Below are 21,904 nucleotides of genomic sequence, written 5' to 3'. Positions count from 1 at the left end.
ACTGGCCATAAAATATCATCCTTGGTTTGTTTTGTGGTATTGGCAAACTGCTGAGTCTGAAAGCGAGAAGATTTGCAGAACTGCATGATAGAAACAAGCTCCAGTGCTGTACTGGCAGAAACAGCCTTTTTTTTACCACAGGTGTTCAGACACTATATTTAAAAAATCTATCATCTACCATGATCCTGAAAGCAGATTGTTGTTGCACTATCAATGCTCGCATCTTGTCCAGATGTGCCCACCGGGAATAAAAAGTAAATACCAACACAATTAAAAAAAAATAAAAAATTACAAGCTGCTGATGCAGTGAAACCAAACATAGAAGGAGGCTGTACAGCAAGTACTACACATTCTTCCTTATCCTGAATAGCACAGAAGCTGTATATGTTCTCTGACTCTGAGTCACTTTTACCTCATACGCTATGTGTTTCAGCATTTCTATTTTTTCTGGAGAGGAAACAGCTTCCACACCTACGGCTGAAGAATCAGGAAAAAAGGAAGACAAATAGATAGATAGATAGATAGATAGATTATCTAGGCTGTGAAATTATTCACAGCACCTCAAACAGTGAAAACATTGGCTATTTTTAGTTCTTTTCTTACAGTGTCTTAATTCCCAGATTCCCACCCAAGCCAAAATTCCAACAGTTCAAAATCACAAAGAATACCGGTCCCTGAAGATGAAAACAGGTTTTGCTCTGGAGTTAAGTCTGCAGTGACAGGACTATGGACGATTCAGTCAGTCACAGATTGCTATGAGTTCACAGAAAATTACTTGATTGCCTGCTGTGTTATTTGTAGTCACCAGTAAAGCCATACTCCTTAAATTACCTAAGTGCAAGATAGGACAGAAATACAAGCGAAAAAAAAAAATAATCAAACGCTCCAAAAGTTTATACAGAATAACCATCGCCTCTTACTTGCCTCTATTTATGTGTATGCTTGGACCATAAATGTTTTGCGGCGCCACATGAAACAGACAGCAGCTACTTAATTCGCCTGAGACCTGTGGAACAGGGCTGGTGCCCTGTGTATTTCTGAATTGTGTAAGTAGTCACAACTAAAATGACTCTTAGCAAGTACAACAAGCCTCTCGTAAAATTAACTGACAGGAGGCAGGAGTGGGTGTAGCTGCTAGAAAGCAAGTGTGTCATGTGTGGAAGAGGCTCAGCAGGACGTGGCTGCTCTTCTCCTGCAGCACGGGGCTGGTTCCCAAACCGGGGCTGAGCCCCCTGCTCCCCCGGAGCTGAGCCCGTGCCGGGTGGGAGGCGTGGGATGGCGGCCCTGCCGCAGCGGCCGACAGCTCGCACCACGCAGCGGGACACGGCCGTCGGCGGCAGCACCCCAAGGAAGGGACCTGGGTCTGGTCCTCCTCTGCCGGGTCTGCACAGCCTCCCTGGGCAGAGTGGCACAGAGCGGTCCTCTGTCCCAGCTGGTTAAGGCCAAGGTTCACGGCTGCAGGCGTGAGTATTTCAGTTTTGTCCATGTGAGCTGACAGCACCGCTCTGAATCATCTGTAAATGTACTTAAGGCGAACACCTTCTCACCTCCATGAGCTCTAAGAAATTCTAGACTCACTCAAAAACTGCATTTAAAACAATCATCTCCCACAAACTCTGTCCTTACCAGGCAGTTTAGCTCTTAGGACATAAACTGGAAAACTCACATCTGTGCTTCATCACAGCTACTATAAACGTGATCCCTGACATATGCTTTACCTTAAATAGAAGCCATAAGAAGACCTTCTGGTTCCTTTGCTCACATAGTTTAGTTTTGTACAGCTGTAATAAGACATTTAATGTTTAAGGCTGAGAGAATCTATGAAATATGAGGAAAGACTAAATTTTATCTTGACAAAACAGCTGAATTTAAAAATTATTTTAAAAACAACAAAAAAAAACCAACAAAAACAACCACCATTTATGAACTATATAACAGCAAAGTGTTCAGGAACCCATTTATATCATCAAACTTTGCTAACATGCTACCCGAGAATACAACAGCTACTATATATTTAGGATTTTTGCATCAGTTCTTATAAGTGAAATCTCAAGGAAGCATCAGACACAAAATGCGACATCTACACTGAAACAAGGCAGTTCTGCTGAACACCTGGGAAACCATCTGTTGTTTCTGATATCCCAGAGGAGATGCATTGGTTTTCCACAAAATTACGTAGCTTAGCAAATCCACTAACAGCTTGAGGCAAAAATTCCTGACTGCCCACAGCTGCTTTGACTCAAAATGAAGGGCTGGAACCTGCCAGTAGGTGCAGATGGAAAGAATAAATGCCATCCAGAAGTTTTTGCAACTTTTCCTCTCCCTCACCAGCTCCCCATACAGGTCAGACTGCACTATTTATTTTCTGCTGTAGCTCCAAGGTGGAAATACAGATCACTACTGGGGTGAATAAATAGGTCCCATCTTATTCAATAATAAATAGGATTGTACAAGTAAGCAGTGGAGCTTCCTTAGAGATTTGGCTAAATGTATTCTCACCAAAGCAGAGAGTTCAGAGGTACCACTTTCCTATACTTTATGTCTTGGAATTTTGCCCAGGAAACTCAGTGTCAAATAGTTTCATAAGAAAACTTAAGAACCTGGACTTCTTGCAAATATGTCTATGTTGTTACAAAGGAAATAGTTGCAATGCAGAATCTATCACTGCTGGGAGTCGTTACGTGACAGAAAAGTTTCAGTTAAGATACTTCTGTCCATTCAAAGAAGTTATACAGCATGCATGACTCTGCTTGCACACTAGAGTTATTAGTGGAAAAACATCAGAAATAATCAGTTATCCCTTCTGAAAACCTGTTGCCAGCTTGAGAAAGATCTTAGTTCATGTCACTTCTTGCTGAGCTGGCATTCATAATGTATTTGACAGGATTCAGATACTTTTATGCATGACCTCCTACTCTTTCCTCTGCCAGCTCAAATAAAACACAAGTAGAAGGGATCAGGATTTTACAGACATTTTTAAAGCATCTGCCTGGGAAGAATATTGGTTTGTCTGAAGATGACATTGAATTCCCTAAGACTTTTTCGTGACTTATTAAACTTAAATATCAGTTGGACAGAGTCGACCTTAATTGATTTAATGAGCTTTCTCTTATGAATTTGAAAATACCAGTTACTTTTAAAAAAATACCTAGTACTCAAAATGCTTTAAATGTCCAAAAACAATGTTACACAAAACTGTAAAAACAAGGTAATTCCTCATCTAACAGAAAATACCCGAGGGCTAGAGGTTGCTTGGATATTCCTGGCATGGATGGAGGTAAGGCCTGTTCCCCCAAAGACTTCTCCAAAGACAGAACAGACCAAAAGGACACCTCAGCCCAGGGGAAAGATTAGCTCATTTGTTTGCATTCTCCCACCCTGTGCAACCTTTGGAGCCAAAGCTTCCTAAGTGGAGGGTAAAGAAGGATGTGTCTGCATCCAGCAGTAAGGAAGGGCTCTGTCTAACGCAGACCAGCACAGGAATAGTTCAGCTTCTGCTTTACCGAATGTTTCCCGTGCTGCAGCCAGCTCGCTGGAGCCCCCCAACCGCTCGCGGCATCGCCGTCCTTGGCAAGGGACAGAGGCATGTTGTTGCTCTGAGAAACATCCCATCTGAGTAAAAAATACAAGAACTATGCTTCTATTCCATTCTCCTCTAAAAAATAACAGTGAGTTATTTGTTGCTTCATTATCAAGTAAGTAGGGCCCTAGAAGTGCAGAGCGGCTTCAGCCATTCCTCACCCTGGTCTTATCTAACTCAGTGCTGGTACCTCACACTAGCCCAGCTCCCTTGAGAGACACGGGAGAAATTGCCATGTTGGAAAATGGATTTTATTACAACTTGTAATTGAAAAGATAAAGCTTAAAAGGAGGAGGTGAAAAATACAAATTAACACAGCTGTTTTCCAGTCTCACTCCCCTGGGGGAGCAAGAGCTGCTTCCCAGAGGAACTCTCAGCTGAAAACTGCTTTTGGCTATAGAGCAGCAATGATGAAGCTCTCGCATGACTAACAAGGAGGGAGGGGAGAACAAGCAGCAGGAAAGACATGGACATGGACAGGAACGTTTACCTGCATGAGCTGATATGCTTAGGATAAGTCACGAAGCTGTTATTCACCTGGTGGAACAGAGACAGCTCCTTTAGGGATGCTCTGCCTCACTTACGAAGGTCTTTTTGAGGCAGAGGTTTAGCATGGTATTGTAAAGCAAAAGAGCAATAGTGAATTTGTGATCCCCCCGCTACGTTTTTGTGTGCACCTGAACTCCTTGGAGACCTGAGACTTTGTCCCAATCCCTACAGACACAATGCACTATTACATGCCACAGCAATGTCCCAGAAGTCAGCCAGCACCAGCAGTCCTGGTCCTTCACTGCAAAGCAGAGACATTCAGCAAAAGCATTTCCACACCGGGAGAACTGGGGAAAGGCTCCTCTCAGCCAAGAATGAGCTTTTGATAAGTTGTGGCACAGATTCCCCATGAGAGCAGCTGATGGAGAGAGAAACAGAGCTTTCTAAACCAGAAAGCCACTTGCCGCCAGGACAGACATGAGCACATCCATGGGAAGGCCCATGGATCATGGTCTTTGCTCTACTTTTCTTCAGTGAACAGGAGAAAGCAAGCCATACCTGAGAGGCTAATGATAAATGATCATTTATCACCACTTATGCAGTAGGTGGTACTGTGAAACATCAAAATTGAGTCAACAGAGATGCTGATCTCCCACCCCTGCAGCCTGGCTTAAGGGAAAAATAATGAATCAAATTCTTCACAGACAGTATAAACAGCTTAGACCAACTTGGTACAAAAACAACACTGCACTTTGGTTTTCTTGCAGAAGAAGCAGTTATGTATCTGCGAAGAAAACGAGGATGAGGGCAGTGAGAAGCTGGCTGGGTGATGCTCAGGAGCTGTGCAGCCCACGACTGTCCCTCTCCCATGGTAAAGGACAGCAGGGTAGCACCATGCTCCCAGAGTCATCAGGAGCAGTGGCAAGACCAGCACGACAATGGGGACATGCAGGGACACCCCAAGGCAGTGGCAAGGGACACAGACTGAGAGACCAGATCGTATTCAAGCATTTAAATACAAACAAGTTTCATGACCGTGAATATTTGGCAGAGGACTCAAGCAGTGAAATGCTCTTTGACAGAAAGATCTCACTGCAGAAAAGACCTGAAGCCGGCAGTGAGCAATGGGGATGCCAAGTGCACACAAGAGACGGGCTGAAACCTATCAACTTTACCAGCAAACAACCTCATTTCTCTTTTGACTTGACTTCTTGGTTTGTGTTTTTACTATTTTGTGTAACATCTAAAAACCTTGCTATTGAATCTTACAACAAAGCTCATAGAATGCCTCAAAACTATAAAACTTCTGAGAAGGTCACTACTTTCTACTGCCTTTCAAATAAAAGATGACACAGGCCAAGGCAGGACAAAGGAACAGTGGAGCAATTTAAAACTGTAAAGCTAAAAGCAAATTTAGGAAAGGAGGGTCATTTCTTGGTTCGTCCAGCCTCTCCCTTGCCCCAGTACCCATGCACTTGGAAAGCAGCTCATCAGTACAACCATCCATTTTGTTTCATCTTGGATGGGAACTAATTAAGAGAATAAGGCAGAACTACCTTTCAGTTTTATGTCCCTGATGACTTCATAATACCCAAACTGAGTTACCAAGGGGGATAATTAGCAAAGTCCAAACAGAAAACGATTAATAATATGACAAAGCCATGATTACAACAGTCTATTAACTGCAAGACAATACTGGTCTAATTATGGCAACATTGACTTTTATTACTGTGAAGTAGCTTGCATTATCATTAAAGAGATTCATGGATAACTCTGAGTTTAATGTGAAGAGTTATATTTAATATCTTGAAGATGTAATTTAGCTTTCCTTCCACCCACTCCCCACAGAGAAAACAAAATACGTTTGATGGCTCGCTCAGCACTCCAGCATCTATTAGTCATTCCAGCTACCTGTTGGATTTAAACAAAGTCTGAATACCACTACTGGAAGTTCAAAGGGGCTGAAAAAATTAAATGCTACAGGCTGAAGCCCTGCATGGGGCCAGGCTCATGCTGGAGGAGCTCAGCTGCAGTGGCCACCAGCCACCAGGACCTGTGCCACTGACCCAGCGGTCCTCTTCCCGGGGCCCCTTGGCACCTGCAAGAGGACAGATGCATTTCTGCAGGTCCTGGAGCTCCCTCAGCACAGCCCCCTGACCGAAGCAGCGAGGGCACTGTGACCTGACTTTCTGCTGAGGCTGGGCACTGGCAGCACTGCCGCCACAGCACAGTTGGTGCCACAGCTCTGTCACCATGCACAGACCCAGACAAAGCCACTGACCTGATCCTGCCGAGAGCAAATGGACATCTTCCCTGTGAGAGGTTCTTACGAGTAAGTTTTCTGGTGGCCAGTGGAAAATCTTAGCATCAGGGAGAGCTCTGGCTGGTTTGTTCCCCACTAGGTTTCTTTCAGCTGAAAAAACAGCCCCCAGCTATTCTGACCTGTGGCTTGGAGCATGTAACGTCTTGCCACAGCACATGCTCCTGGAAGAGGAGTTACAGGAGATGGCAGAGCCCAGAGGTAGGGTGTGATGGTGATGTACCTTAACCTCGCTTGTACTGGCAACTGGTTTTCCAGTGTAATATATCGACCATTGCCCATACCACATCAGGAGATATTTCCGGGCTTCTCTGTCCATTTTTGCTACATTTTTCTATCGCAACAGTGCTTGTGAGAATATATTGTTCTATTTCTGTAGGGCTTTGTAGAGATCACGCATTCAAATGATGGATTACTACGAGAGTTACTGCTGGAGGAGAAGACAGGCAGCTCTAGGGCTAAAAAAGACCATGTGAGGCACCCACCAACCGCTGAACTGATTTTGTCTCAATTGAGAAAGATCAGCAATGTATGTCTGATTAGCTGGAGGATGGAAATTGGGCACGAGAAACTGTGGTGAATCTTGGATGCCTGAGGCAGGGGCAGAGGGGAGCACAGGACAACAGCGGAGGGAAAAGAGGTTGCCATTAAATCCTAGCTATAGTCATGTTTATTTAGCAATGCTGTTCAGCTTTGAAGCTTTACAGAGGAAGGAGCAGGGACAGGATGGAACAGAAACCAAATGTTAAACCAAGGCAGCAGCACAGCATCCAGCAGCACCACAGCCAAAACCAAAACATGAACCACAGCAGAGCAAGGGAACTACCCCTTCGGGAATACAGCTCTGAACAAATCCTGCAAGGCACCATGGAGTGCAGCAGCAAACAGAGCACAGGAATTTTTTAAAAGGAAACTGGCTGTCTTATAAATCATGAAATGTGTGCTGGATGAGAGGTGAGCTGCAGTGCAGCAGCGCGTAGTTCCTGCCAGCTCCTTATCCCCTCCCCAAGCATGCCACGGCTGTGGGAATGGTAACAAAGCAAACAGTAAAGACCGGATTGTCCCTGTCACCCAACACAGCTTCGGTTCTTGTATCAGCAAGCAGGTCTACTTAACAGAGCCCACAGCTAAGTGGGCGCAGGGGTCTGCAGAGAACATGACTGCAAGAGGGAAGCATTGCAAGCCTGCTCACCAATTGCCTCTGTTTGCTGGGATGATGTCCAGCGTGCCGGTCCTCTGCTGATGTCTTCATTGTCACGTCTTCAGGCCTACTCGCTGCCGTTTGGTTGTCATTTGAAACTTCAGCAACACTTCTCTTCTTGATTTACTGGTTGTGTTCTCTAGGCAGCTATGAACTATAGGAACATGTCCTGAAATATTCTTAAGCTAGACAAGTCATTAGCAGCTGTCACTTCAAAGTCTAACTGCAGTCAATTTGCTTTTCACAATCAGCCCAGCAGCACAGGAGCTGGATGTGTTGTGAAGCACTGCAGCAGGGACTGCTGCTCAAACAAGGTCACAGAGGTGTGGGTCATTAGTGAGAGGAAAATATTTCATCAAGTTCTCAGCAGATGTTGAAGGACCAGGTCAGAAAAGAAAACAATTATGGACTGAGCAGAGCTTCCGTCGTCCCTCAGACGTTATCTCATGCTGTGGGTGGTGATAAGGGTTGCAGAGCAGCCCCCATGTAGCAGCAAGTCAGGCAGCAAGACCTGGAGAGCACTGGGGATATCTATCAATCACCTGCAGGTCCACGGGTTACGAGTCCGTTTTCTTAGACCCTCCAAACTGCTCCTATCCAGGGAGCGATCCAAGCAACAGGAGCAAGTGTCAGCTGCCACTTATGGCTCTGCCTGCACCTCCTGACACCCTGCTCAGACCAACAGGAGCTTGGCTGCTTGTCAGGTTCCCTTGCAGGAGGACAGGGAGCGTCACCTGGCTGAGGACAGTGCTGCATCCTTAGAGTATGTGGGAGAGGAAAATGAAGTCACAGAAATATTTGGTACCACAAACCATCCAGAAGCAAACAAATCAGGGTGTTCTTGTCTATTCGCAATGTAAGTAAAAATTCACTGATTCTTCCTCTCAGCTGTCCAGCACAGCACAATGGTACGAAATATCAGCAGAGACCCAGCGAGGCTCCTGCACCATGCATGCTCCTGCGACCCTGGTAAGCGTTACAGAGTTCCCCTAGGTGAAGGCAAGCAGCAGTTCAAGCTGCTTTTTGCTGCAGAGCATGCCCAAATCTTGTTTTGTTACTCTATGTCAGCCACAAGTAATTCCACAGAAGACAACGCAATGAAAGTGAATGGAAAACAACGTGAAAGCAGGAGGAGTTTTCACAGATTGTTTTACACTAAGAGCACTTTCACACTCAGTCCATCATATGTAGCTCAATGGTAAACTCCCCTCTCAAACCAGGAGAGAGGTAGAAATCCTCATGAGATGAACACTGCAGCTGTTCTGAGAGGAGACATTCACAGGGTCTCTGAAATGTCCCCTTGGAAGCTCTGCAAACTCAACTTTCCTCCTGCGTGAAGCTAAAAGGAGATTTATCCTGTTCAACGTGCTTCCTCAGTCCTTGGACACTGAGTCTCGCACTATCAGCTCCCACCAGCTTCCTCCTGCCAGCACAGGCTCTGCAGGAACCCAGACAGAGCCTCCTCATCTCCTGTGCACACCCAGCTATGTAACAGACTATAGGAAGATAGAGACATGAATGCTCAAACTGGCTATGCCAAAGTTTCAGCTAGATAGAAAAAAACTTCTTAAAAATTAATTTGCTGCTACCACAGGGTTCCTGCCATGCAAGAGCTTATTGGAATGCAAACTATAAGCTTCAAAGGGAAGGATGAATCAGAAGCTATTTTGAGAGTAATTATATAAGATTATAAAATTCAAACCATCTCATTATTGCACGTTAAGTATGAAGATAACCTGCTTCATAAGGAGACCTTGCAGGGATCCAGTGTTTCAAGCCACTATGATCTATGGTCCAAGTGCAAACAGCAACCTCATCACCCCTGTCCAGACAAAACTTCTTTCACTAAGCAATGCCAGGGCTTTTTTCACCATTTACTGTAAGTCTTTAGGACATGCAGTTCTGCAGCTGGGAGAATAACCAGAACATGAGACATGGACAACTTCATGCAAGTTTTGTTCCTTTAACAGTTGTGTAATTTGTTGTCCTGGAAACCAGCTATCAGCTTGTTAGTGACAGTACTTGCAAATTCCCGAATTTTATAAGCCCCAGTTCAAATTATAATCAAGGAGAAAACATTTAAACAATAAATTTGCACATGGAATAAAGTACTATTGCAGCAACTCCAGCCACAACCGCAAGGAGCAGCCCGGGTGTGGGCGCAGCCGGGAAACAGGACTTGTTTTCCCCATGCTGTGATGGAGACCGTGGCAGCTCATTGTCCTGGGACACCCCCTGAGCAGTTACCTGCATTGTGCACTGCCTGCAAGAAGAAAAGAGGGTTGGTTTTGGTTTTGCTTACACATCCAAGCTACAGCTGAAGCTCCTGCTGTGTCTTGGCTTGGAGGAAGCAGGCGCACAGGTTGGAGGGCTGTGAGCTGCTCGCTCCGTCAAGGAGGGCAATGCCTGTGCTGCCCTTGTCCTTGCTGCACCCTGGTGCCCAGACCCTCAGGAGGGACCTTCACACCTGGTGGTCTAAGAGAGCTGATTACACAAGTGCACTGAAGAGAGAGAAAAGGCAGGGAAAATAGAGGCTATCATACCCTTTACTACCTGGCATTTTTCAGTTTATGGTTTGGTACTTTTGTCACCCAGGGAACAGACAGTAAACGTGCTCGAATACAGGAGAGGGAGGCTGAGTTTAAAAAAGCAGAAGAAAATCTGAACAGAGTAGTTCAGAGGGAAACACCAAGGGTGATTTTCAAGTGCAGAATCAACAATGAGGTACTTTACATACATGTACGTATGTATAATAAAAAAGGAAAAAATAAATGCCTACATATGAAAATGCGTAATACACCAAACAAAGGAGTGCAACATAAGAGGAGACCTCGGTAGCCTGGGGCTCGTACTTTGCTCACTGAAATAGAATGGAGAAAGATGAAGTTGCCAAAGGAAAAAAAAGCAAAAGATCATGAATAGCTGACAAGCAAAAGACATCTGCATGCCTGCTACATGCAGGAGAAGCCTCCACCATGTCTGGTTCTGGACAGCCAAAACACAACTATGAAATACCATACAACCTTAACAAGAGCTCAGCGAAATCTCTGCTAAGCAGTAATACCAAACACGAGCAACAGAGGGATTGCCACAGGAATTGCTGAATTGCCATGGTAAAATATAGTCAGTTCTTTGTTCATTTAGATGTGGCAACTACACTGTCAAGCAGGTTGAAAAAGTCTTAAGTAGTCCGCAGTCAGCTGCAGTTCAGACCACATTAACAGACAGAACAGTCCGCACCTCGCACGCACTGAACTTTCAGGGTGCAGGGCTGCGAACAGCCCCACTGAAACGGCTGCATCACCTTCCACTTAGAGACATTTGATTACTGACCACAGCAAGTCAGACACTCCTGTGCCTACATCCTTTTCCTGATTTACATATTGAAGGAGACAGGCCAAAAAAAAAAAATTCTTTCCAGCCACAGGACTTTTTGCATCCAGGGCCGTCTTCTACAGAGGAAAGAAAATCAGACTTTCGAGCTTAGAAAAAGACAGCCTGTTCCTTTCCCTTAGTCACCTTCCTTCAGATCGGAGGTGATGGGTAGCTCACTGAAAGCCCACATAAGCTGAATGTCTTTAAAAACCCAGATCAGATCATGGCTGAAATGGATTAGAAACAGAAAAGAAATCTTAAATTCGTCTGGGTGGGAAGATCTGGCCAAAACATATTAAAACACCAAGGTCAGTACTGGAGACAGGGTTAACAGGTGACCTATCACCTTGGCTGTGGGACTTTTAGAAAAGCAACAGGCACAGCAGTCACACTTGCTGCGCAGCACAAGTCACCACAACATCTGGAACAGCTCTTTGCAAAAGGGTCTTGGTACAGCTGGTGGAGCCCCGCTCCCTCCTCTTTCCGTCCCCCTGTGTGGGAAGGAAGCCAAGCCTGACCTGGCTGCAAGAGGATGCCCAGAGACAAACGTCCGTGGCAGAGGAGGTCTCCAACACCGCGGGTGGTCGCAGGGCTGGGGCGCTGACGAAGCTCTCTCCTCGCTGGTGACACCCGCTCCCCTGCACGACATGCAGAGGCAGGCGCAGCATCAGCACGCTGCTGGGGACACCGCGCAGAAGCACTCGGTGACCCCAAGCAAGAGCCGTTCACATTGCAGGTCCGACACAGCAGCGGAGTTCACGCCAGGCAGGTGGCTGGCGCAGCAGCAGGCAAACGCGAGCGCACAGGCATCCTCGGCAGTGCCAGCCCGGCCAGTGGGGAACTGGAGACGAAACCCACCTTGCCCGCTCGTGACTCTGGGCTTCATACACAATGCTGAGAGGCCCGTATCAATACCCGGAGAAAATAACTAATACTCATTAAAATGGCCGTGCCCCAGCAGAACAGCTGGACCAGAGGAGACTGATCAAAGGCTTCTGAAGATTAAATATGTTGGTATTCAGTTGTTATTGTCCCACCTGCCAATTTGGACTTCCCTCCACACTGCATTAAAGCATTAAAGGCACATTGTTACTCAAACTTTTGCTGGCCTGTGGAACCAGAAGAGGAACTTTGAGATGTCAGCAATGCAGCATTTCTGTTATCAAAAGTGACAAAAAAAAGAAAAAAAAATATTGTTCCAAACCAAAGGAAACATTCCCCAGTGATTTAGGTCGCTTTGTTTCTTAATCAGCTGTTCTCTAGAGTATTATAAATGAGATAGTAAGAGTTGTCATTCCTTTATGCCTAACTGATGACAATCTAATGAACTATTATAAGCCACACTGCATGTAATTATAGTACATAGCTGTGTGCTAATCCATGACATTTTATCACAATATGCTGTAACAACATCTGTAAACGACTCAGCAGTGCTGAACACCCAGAGTGTCCCTGGGCTGAGGTTAAATAACTGACACTGAGCATCATCTTCCTCCCATGATGTGACCCCGTAGATACAGGACCTGAGCCAAGCACTGAAGATGGGCCAGGGAAGCCTTGCTGAGGCTCTTCAACAATGGGGGAGGAAACCTCTATCCAGACCTGCTGAAGCAGAACAGAGCTGGGCAGAGAGCAAAACACCATAATACAGACACTTCTGGGATGTAGAAATACAACTGTGTTTAAGGTGCAATGCAAACAAAAAAAAGAAAAGCTTTTCACTGTCACTCTGTCTCCCTTGAGTGACCAAAGACCCCGGACCTCAAAATTTCCCTTCAAAAACTTGGTCAAAGCCATGACTGTCCTGAGACATCAGAGGTGCCAGGGTCAGCAGTGTTTCAGTGTCTAGGTTCACTGCACCAGAGCTGCTGTGTCTCTGCCCTTCACTTTCTACAGTGAGATTTGGTTTTGGGGAAAAGCTTCCCTGTGGCTCTCTCTTTGACTCCATTTTGGTTCAAAAAAAACCCTAAAATCAGACTGCCCTGAAAAGATCTCAGGTTAAAGCTTGACCAGGAGCAGAATCAGGGTCTCTTCCATCCCAGCCTGCAGCCTGAAGGGTGAACCCTGCAGCTAGTGCCTCATCCCAGCAAGGGTGCCAGGCAGCCCCCAGCCCTGCAATGTGGGATCTCACGAGAAGACACAGCCTGAGAACCCGAAAAAGGAGAGCTCAGCCAGGGGATGGCAGAAGGCCCCAAGTGTGGGACAAGGTGGCCCAGAAATCTTTCCGGAGGCTTTCCTTCAGCTGAGTGCCCCCCTGCCCAGGGACATGGCCCCCCCTCCCCTCCCCCCCCCCTCCACCTGGTGCAAGGGGGCTCCTTGACTACATGAAAGCATGATGGAAGAGCTTTATTGCCTGGACCTGCCCCACAGGAAACCCAAAAGAAGAGATGCAGGATTCATGCAGAACTCCCCTGGCTCCCGACACTGCAAAGACTGGCTCATATACAGATCTGTGTCCTCAGGAGGCGAGGTTGCCAATTAAAGCCATCTAGACCCAGTATGACCACGTAAGCCCACGTCATGCCCTCTTTTTCTCTCTCTCAACTTGTGCTGATAATAACTGGCAGACAAAAGACGAGTCTGATCTGCATGGCAAAAAGAGCACAGGCTTGTTTGAAGAAGGCTCTGTGCGGGATGCAGAGCAGTCGGGAAGGATCCCCCAGCCACCCACCTACATGGGACCGGCTGCTCAGTACAGAGACCCTGTGCTGAAATGCAGTAGTTATGAAAAGAGCATTTCTTTGTTCAAGATTCCCTGAATGATCAGGGAACTTCCTCCCTGAATGGCTCTACTCCTGTCATTAGCTGCTGCTGCTGCTTCCATTAGCTTGTAATAAAGACAGAGATCTTTAACCCCTAAAATGTACTACACAGCAGTCATGCATGCAGACTGGGCTGCCTGATCCTACAGATTTCTTAAATGGATTCTGAGATTCCTTCTTTCCTTCTCCAATGACTCATATCACTCCATACTGTGCAGCTCCGAGTCCTTTTAGCATGAACATTTTGACCAGAGACCAGATTCAGAACTGAGCTCTAATAACTCTGAGCAAATGCTCACAGACGTCCAAGAGATGAAGTACTGCGTATGGAAAGAATGCATTTAAGGAGGTGCTCGCTGTACTCACCTAACACTATGTTGTTACAAGAGCACATGCATTTCTTTGCAGCAGTTACAAACATGCATAAAAAATCAGAGTAATACTTACATTACCAGAGACACTGGTGTGCTACAATTTCTGGGCAATTATTATTCCATGGAATCCAATACTCTAGGACTGTATGTCTTAATGATGGTTTTGAAAGGGCTTGTATGAACTGAGCTTCTGGCATCCTGCCCTTAGTCTTCGCTGCACAGTTTCCTGTGATATTGTCAAACACTAACCTGCTACACCATAACAAACTGAACTAAATATAAAGGCGGCCTTAATTAGCATCTGCAGTTTCACTATGTACAAGACACCCTGCAGGATAACTTTCTCTTTTTCTATAGACATGGAAAGTGTATCGTTAATGTACAGTCACTCCAAATATCCCTTCTCTGTCCCTCTAGGATGCCATTTTGCGAAGTACAAGTATAATTAAAGACAATGCATGGCAGAGAGACAAATCACATCTCTCCCAAACTGCCAGCATAAGTCACTGTTATGTTAGCGAGTCCACTGGATTGAAACAATAAGGGCTGTTACAGACAAGCTTCCTGATTTTACAATATACGGATAGGAAGGAAAAATACATATTATGATATTTGAAAAAGAAATAACAAATATTAAAGCTAGAAAAAGCTGCCTAACCAACATGAGATGGAAACCTGGGGTCCTAAGGAAGAATATGCAATTGTACCTAGAAACGTGAACAGTAAGAAGAAGAAACAGGTAAGAAAAGCAAGGATAGTTGAAACTATAGTTAAATGAAAAATTGTGTTAGACATGAGATCCAGTCATAGTTCTCTTTTTATCTCTGAACAATGAATACACACATGAGACTATATGACTGTTAGTGAATACATGGTATGTGCAGCAGGCTGTGCACATTGCACTGGTATGACTTCAACAAAGCAAAGATGTCAAGCAGCAAACACCTGCAAACACAAAAATACCAGCTTCTCAGAGTCATCCTGCAAAACAATGGAGAAGATCAGAGTCAGGCTATGCCCTGATTTGAACTAGCTAAAAGCACATGCTTGGTTTCAGTGAAACGTAGGGAAAATATTCAAAGCAGAAGAAAATGTTTCACTGGCAAAGACAGAAACTGCTGAAGCACACTGTTTGTTAAGGAAAAGAGGCTCCATATTAAGAAAAAAAGCAAAAAATTAAGAAAGTAACTTCAGAAATGTGGACTTACCAAAGAGGTATCTGCACCTCAGCTCAGTTCCTGGTCACTGTCCTCAGCCTGCTCACACAATTAACACCAGCAGCAATCTGGCTGCCTGTTTCTATGGAGTTTTAGATGCTGATCCCTGACTATGCATAAGGCTACTGCAGCTGCACTGGAATAGGCTCCGAGGTCCGCAAAAAAAAGCTACAAACATGATCAGCCTCCCTGTACTGCTTCAGGAATGAATCAACCAACAGCAATTAGGCAGATGCAAACCTGCATCTATGCAGAGAGGTACTTACAAAGCTCCTGAACACACACACTCCACACAGCTCCAGAGGTGCATTTTATTTACCGGGACCATCACAGTGCATAGCCAGAGGTAGCTGTAGAGTCATAGATCCACATACAATACATAAGCAAAGACAAATATTCATAGACAGGTTATATAATCCATTTTTCCTTGATTTACGCTGCTGGTTTTAACCTTATTTTACTATAGTTTTGCAAACCTTTCTCTGGTAGCAAGGTTTGAACCCGATACCTTCAGGATCAGAGCACAAACCTGTTTTACTTGAGCTAAAGAGCAAATCTGCTGCACATAGCTCTAGCTTGCTCTTTTCCTGCTGGTGGACCAGATGCTCGCAGAGGAAGGCAAGATCCATTTTGCAAGTGCATTACTCAGTGATAAGAAAGCTCTTTGCCCCAAGGTGCTACTCCTCACATGCCTGGCCTCTGGAAACACAAGCTTCAGTGGTTAATATTAGCTTTGCCTGGGTGGCTTTAAACATGTTTACTGTTATATTTACTTAAAATACACTTGAACAGTGATTCAGAAAAGTGTGTTACTACAGCTGGCAAGTAAATTCAAGACTTGCCCATATTTCACAGGTAGTGGCTGTAGGCATCCCATATCAGTGAATGGGTGTGTCATCAATTTTCCCCTTAGTCAAACTATCCTATCAAGGCATAACTTTTTCCAAGAAAAATACTCCAAAAGCAATTTCTCCCTATAAAGGTGATCTTTCCACATCAACATTCCTGCAATGAAAAAAAACTCTATTGCACAAAAAATTCACCCCTTTTTCTGCCTACAGCAAGAACACTTCTGCACTTGTGGGTTTAACATTTTAATAGTATTTGCGAAGTGCCAGGAGGGTGTTCAGCGCTGTACAAGATGTACTGCCTGCATCATGAAGTTTAAAAAGAACAGTTCATACAAAGGGCAAAACACTAAATATGCTCTGAATTATTGTGGCATTAAAGAACAGAAGGACAGCTGACAAAGTGTGCTAGGCAACAGAAATTATCATAAAGTCTCTTCTGGTTTTGCATTTTCCCCAGCTGTCCTTTTTCTTCCTCTCACTTCAGCTTTCATATCCTGCACTAGGAAACCACTAGAGTTCTTTGCTAGGGTGAATCAGTGCATAAGGAAGGGTTTGAGGAGGGTACACAGTCTGTGCCGAGATCAACAGGGACTGCTGTGCATGCAATCCTATAGTGACTTTCTGGGTAAAAAAGGCAACACCTCTGCACATCATCCATTGTATCCTGTACTTACTTTACAGGGCAGTGGAACTTTTTACAAATGGAAACACTGAGGCAAAAAAACCAACTCATGTTATTTAAAGAAAGTTGCAACACAGTAGTGCTGGAGCTAGAAATCAAACCCAGGGGTTTGCTCCTGGATGTGCTCTGATCCTGGTGTAAATTCCCTCCCATACCCATGCACCATGCTTTAAAGTCAGCAAGCATCACAAGCCACAGGCTCCAGTCACACTCCACCAGCTCTGCACATTCATTTCAGAATTTCATTTTGTTTTTAAATCTCTCTGTGGAGTCAAGCTCCCATCTTCTGCACCATCTCCTGTTTGGCATGACCTCCCAGGACCGGCTGGCAGCCTCTGCCTGCAGTCAGACCTGGCACTGTGCACCCACGAGGAGCGGGACCTGGTTCAGGCGAACATTGGGAGTGAGTCAGTAAGACAATTCAGTCCAAACTGAGCGACAACTTGACCGTGCAGACAAGCGCACAGCACACTTCATGGTGGCGAGAGCTGTGCAGGGCAGGACGCAATGCCTGGTACCCAGGGATGCTGGCAGGCTGGAGCCAAGCTGCCCGCAGCAAGGACCATGGACTTCATACCCCTGGGAGCATCCCTGGGCAGGGGCAGTCAGGGCAGAGCTCGCCCCACCACAGGAGCTCACAGTGGGCCCTGGAGAGCGGATTTGGCACCGTTTCCCAAAGACCCTGGAGCCAGTTGCTCTCCAACAAGCAGCTCCACTCCCATGGGCAGAGGGACCAGGTGACATGGGGTGGCTTGCTGTGCCCAGCACAGCGGTCCCGTGGGAGTCTGGCAGCCTGGGCTCTCCTGCATCGTCAGCCAAGTACTTGGCACTTCAGTAGGACTTGTCCACAAAACTCTCAGCTATATCCTAGAGCACTCGCTGCACCTCCAGGGCAGAGAAGTGATGTTTCCATTCATTTAAGGCACATTACTGCAGTGGTAAATGTTGTCCCTATACCACAGGCATTTCCACTCTCTACGGCTTATGCCTGTGTACTAGTCACACTCACAGCATCACTGCCCAACAGCTGAGGACTGGCAGGGAAGAGAGCTATCAGATGGAGAGAACTACGGGGGAGGATTTTAGATAGGCACAACAAAAGGATGCTGCATCTTGCTCAATCTTAGGGCCCACAGCCAAGAGATCAGTTCTATTCCTGGCACCGCCACAGGCCAAACTGCAGGCAAAGCTCACCCTCGCATATCCACTGATGCATCGATACCAAAACCTTCCTCATCCAAATACCTTATTTTTCTGACATATTTAGCTGCGGGATTACTAGCCAGCAGCAGCAGCCTGCAATGCTCCTTTGTTGGGTGTACAGTAATGTATGGCATACTGGAGAAACGCTGCAGCTCTATTTTTCTTATTGACTTTAAGTAGGAGAATCAGCTATTACATAATGCAGGAGCATCTACTTTATACACAGTAGCACTTTCCACATTCAGTCCAAAATGGTTTGAAAAAAAATAATGACTGCATAAAACCATACTGACATACTTACATAAACTACTCGGTAATATTTTTATATTCACAGGTTTTTTCCACTGTCAGATACAGTTCAAAAAGGCTAGTGATACCTGGCTAATTTCTTTGCAACTCCACAGCATCCCTGGAAAGATACTGCTCTCCATCAATGCATGAAACATCAGAAAAACCCAAACTACCTCTCAGAGTCTAATGGCAAGCAGAGCTGTGCAGAAGCAGCCCTGGCTCCAGTTTGGGCAGCATTAGAGTGCTTTTGTCTGCCTGCTCACAAACAATGCGAACTTCATCAAGACACTTGACAAGCCAAGCTGATTCAGCCATTAGCTAATAGATTTATCCAGGAGGTTACAAACTGACAGAGAAGCTGTTGACTTCACATCATGATGACAAATAGGGCCAATTTTACTCCAGCAAACTTTGCATCCAGGTTGCTAAGGTTGTGCTGTCCAGCACAAGCACACTTCAGCAGGACCAAGAACTCGTGCTGCATGGCTCCTCTGACTTTGCTGTTGGTACCGGTAAGGCACCTTGTCTCAAAGCTGTATCACTGCTCATCTTCACACAACCTCACTCTTTATTTGTATAGCTTTATGAGGAAGGACTTGCTGGATCTGAACATAGGACTCCAGGTAGCCAATAGCAAATTTGCTTAACATCAGTCTTCCATGTAAAACGGAGAAAGCAGAAATGCAGATAATTAGATAAACATCCAGACGCTAATGGGACAGGTATCTTACCACTGTAACTGTTGCATTAGTTAACACTTAATGCAAACAGATTTATTTCCTTTCCTGGAGCAGTTTTACATCCAGGCATTTGAGAAGTATTAGTACCCGTTGGGCCCAAATGGTGTCCTCAGTGCTGTCTAGACATAAAAATGGGCCCAGTCGTGCAGAGCAGAGACAATGGTAATGGCTGTTAATGCACTCAGTGCAGTCAGCCAGCCCAGCGTGACTTGCCCAGGGCACTGGGGTAGAGGCTGACACTTAAACCAGAGATCAGAGCAGACAAACACTTGAGATGTTAAAGGCATATGATGGTGTGATCACGACCTGAAAAAGGAGATCCTGAACAGACTGCACAAACAAATGCAAATCTGTCATATCAGGGCAGATGGAACAAAAGCAGTAACCTGTATTGTACAGTGTCAGGAAAATGTTAATTTTGGCACCAGGGTAAGAAATTATGAAGCAATGCAGTAAGTTGTTTGCAATAAAGAAAGCAGCTGCACTGGATGCAATGCATAGGGACAGTACCAGCAGTGGTAAGAGACCTTCAGAACAAGCAGGTCTGAAGCAAAGTCATTTTAAGATGACAATGAAGTTACAAGCAGAGTGGCATGTGAAAGGAAGGTGTTAGGCTGGACATACTGGCAAAACAGTGGTGGAAACACCACTGCAAGCAAACATATGGCAGAAGCTCAGCGAAACTGGAGAGCTGCCAGTGTGCCCTGGGTGCCAGTCGCATCCTGGTGCAAGATGGTGGCAGAGAGGGGCAGGAAAAACTGAAGCAAGATGACACAGAAAGCCTTGGACAGGGATTGACGGGCTACCGTGCTGCACCGGGGCTCTGCACAGGTGCCCTCAGAAGAAGAGAAGAAAAGTTTCTGAAAACTTATGCAGTGAAATCAGGCTGGCTGGTAGATCATTATCTTAAAAGAAGCACTCTACACAAATGTTCTAATATACCAACAACTTACAGCATGTTATCAATAATGCTAAAAAGCATGGAATTTTTATTTTAGTTCCTCAGCATGAGAGCCTGCAAAGTAAGCTCCCCCTGCCAATGTCTTCTGAAGTTACAGCAGAAGACAGTCTCTCTGGAACAAGAAGCTGTGAGCGGAAGTGTACAGAAAATTAACCACTTTGCAATAAAGAAATGCCCCTTTGCTCTTACAGCAGTATGCTGGCTCTTGATTCATCTCTGACATGCCAATGTGTCTCTCTAGGTCTCCCTACGAGCTGACGAGGAACAACTTCAGGCAGTTCTTAGGGAAAGTAAAGCAAATACATGAAAGTACATTAAGATCGCTTACTAGTGAACAAAAATCCATGCAAGACCCTCCTTTTCTCAAACTGGGATAACAGCAATTAGTTCCTGTCATCTCAGTTCCTTAAACAGGCTTTTTACTGCTTTTTGTTTTATACAGGACAGGAGTCTGGTTTTAAAAAAATAAGAAACTTTCACAGAACCTTTATCTCATTAACCACCTCCTTACCAGTACGTAACACCACGTCTGTCCCCTCTGTGCAGATATTCCCATCAGGCTACACCATTTCGCATCAACAAGTGAGGCAGTACTTGCACCCAAAACTTCACAGTGGAACATGTAAAGGAAAATAACCACACAGTGATGTGTGCCGAGAAAAATGCCCCCGAGTCTAACACGGGGCTTGCGAACATTTCCCTCCCCTTGCGAGAGTCCTCCTGCCTTCCTCTGGCTGTTGGCAACCACAAACATTACTCGAGCAGACAGGACCAGCGTACTGTACCTGGCTCGGAGATAATCAGGCTCTGGTCGGAAGGCAGCAGGAGGAATTCCCTGCAAGTGTCCAGGTCCAAGCTAGGCAGACTTTTCTTCTGGCACAGCTCGGTGACAATGTGGACTGCCTTCTGACAACGGCTGTCATCCTTGGTACCACTCATCTCCCACACTGCATCCTCCGCTATCCCCTTCTGCTGTCTAAGAAAGTCAAACTAGGAAAAGAGGGTTTGTTTATTTTTAATCACACAAACAGATTCACACCAGTTCCACCCTCTGGCATGGCAGCACCCTAAGAGACACCCTGTGCCAGGCAATGCTCCAGATCTACAAACCCTCCTCAGCATTCAGACCAGGGAGTCTCCAGTCAGGCTCCCAAAACCACAGCTTGCTGCAGTCCTGCCAGTGCTCCTTGTGCCTTATTGCCTCTGAGCTCAGATCTCTGTTCACTGCCAAGGCGTGTTCCAGACAAAGAACCTCCTACCAAATTCAATTTCATGCCCTCCATAGGACGCTGTTAAAGCTGCAGCCCAGATAATTCTTTTTAACCCTTTCATTGCTGCCCCTTATCCGTTGTCCAGGTGCAGAGTTTCAAATCCCAGCCCCAGAGCAATTTTGGAAAAAAAGTGAATGCTGAAATCTTCTGGCTGAGGGCGCCACATCATCAGACAAGAGAAACAAGGGTGCTCCCATGAACACTGCACAAACTACTTACAACTGCCGAAGGCAACATAAGAAAAGCAGCAGGTTTTATCGATTTGTTTGTACTGGTCCTAACACAACAGACTGCAGATAGCAATAGAGATTGAGAATGCTATTCTACTTCATAATTAGATTCTTTGGTGGTTTTTTTTTATTTTCTGCAGTACTTTTTTATTCCTATTGTAATCTAACAGACAGGTCATGCCATGTAACAAAGCTACACTTTTGAACAGAGAATAGTTTTGACAGGAATGGGAAAAGAAGCAATTGTATAACAGGCAATTAAAATTATGTACAGCAGAATGATTTCTTGCAGCTTCTGGAGCAGGGAAGCTAGTACAACTATAATGAGCATACTGGAGAGGCAGGGCTAAAGCTCTG

At 45.4% G+C, this 21,904-nt stretch overlaps 1 protein-coding gene across 2 annotated transcripts in view; it reads right to left on the bottom strand.

The window, feature by feature from the left end:
- SYT6 (synaptotagmin 6) overlaps window positions 1–21,246 on the bottom strand; it is a 40,010-nt gene extending 18,764 nt beyond the window's left edge. For both annotated transcript variants that reach the window (XM_049832124.1, XM_049832125.1), the window contains exons 1-2: window positions 21,157–21,246; window positions 20,832–21,036 (exon numbers count right to left, since the gene is read on the bottom strand). In XM_049832124.1, coding sequence (XP_049688081.1) covers window positions 20,832–21,036; window positions 21,157–21,168 — 217 coding nt within the window. In that variant the 5' untranslated portion in view covers window positions 21,169–21,246. The remainder of the gene's footprint in view (window positions 1–20,831; window positions 21,037–21,156) is intronic.
- Window positions 21,247–21,904: the final 658 nt, after the last annotated feature.

The sequence above is a fragment of the Accipiter gentilis genome, chromosome 29 (assembly GCF_929443795.1).
Source record: "Accipiter gentilis chromosome 29, bAccGen1.1, whole genome shotgun sequence".
Taxonomy (NCBI): Eukaryota; Metazoa; Chordata; class Aves; order Accipitriformes; family Accipitridae; genus Astur; species Astur gentilis.
This window is presented reverse-complemented; position numbering and strand designations above follow the sequence as displayed.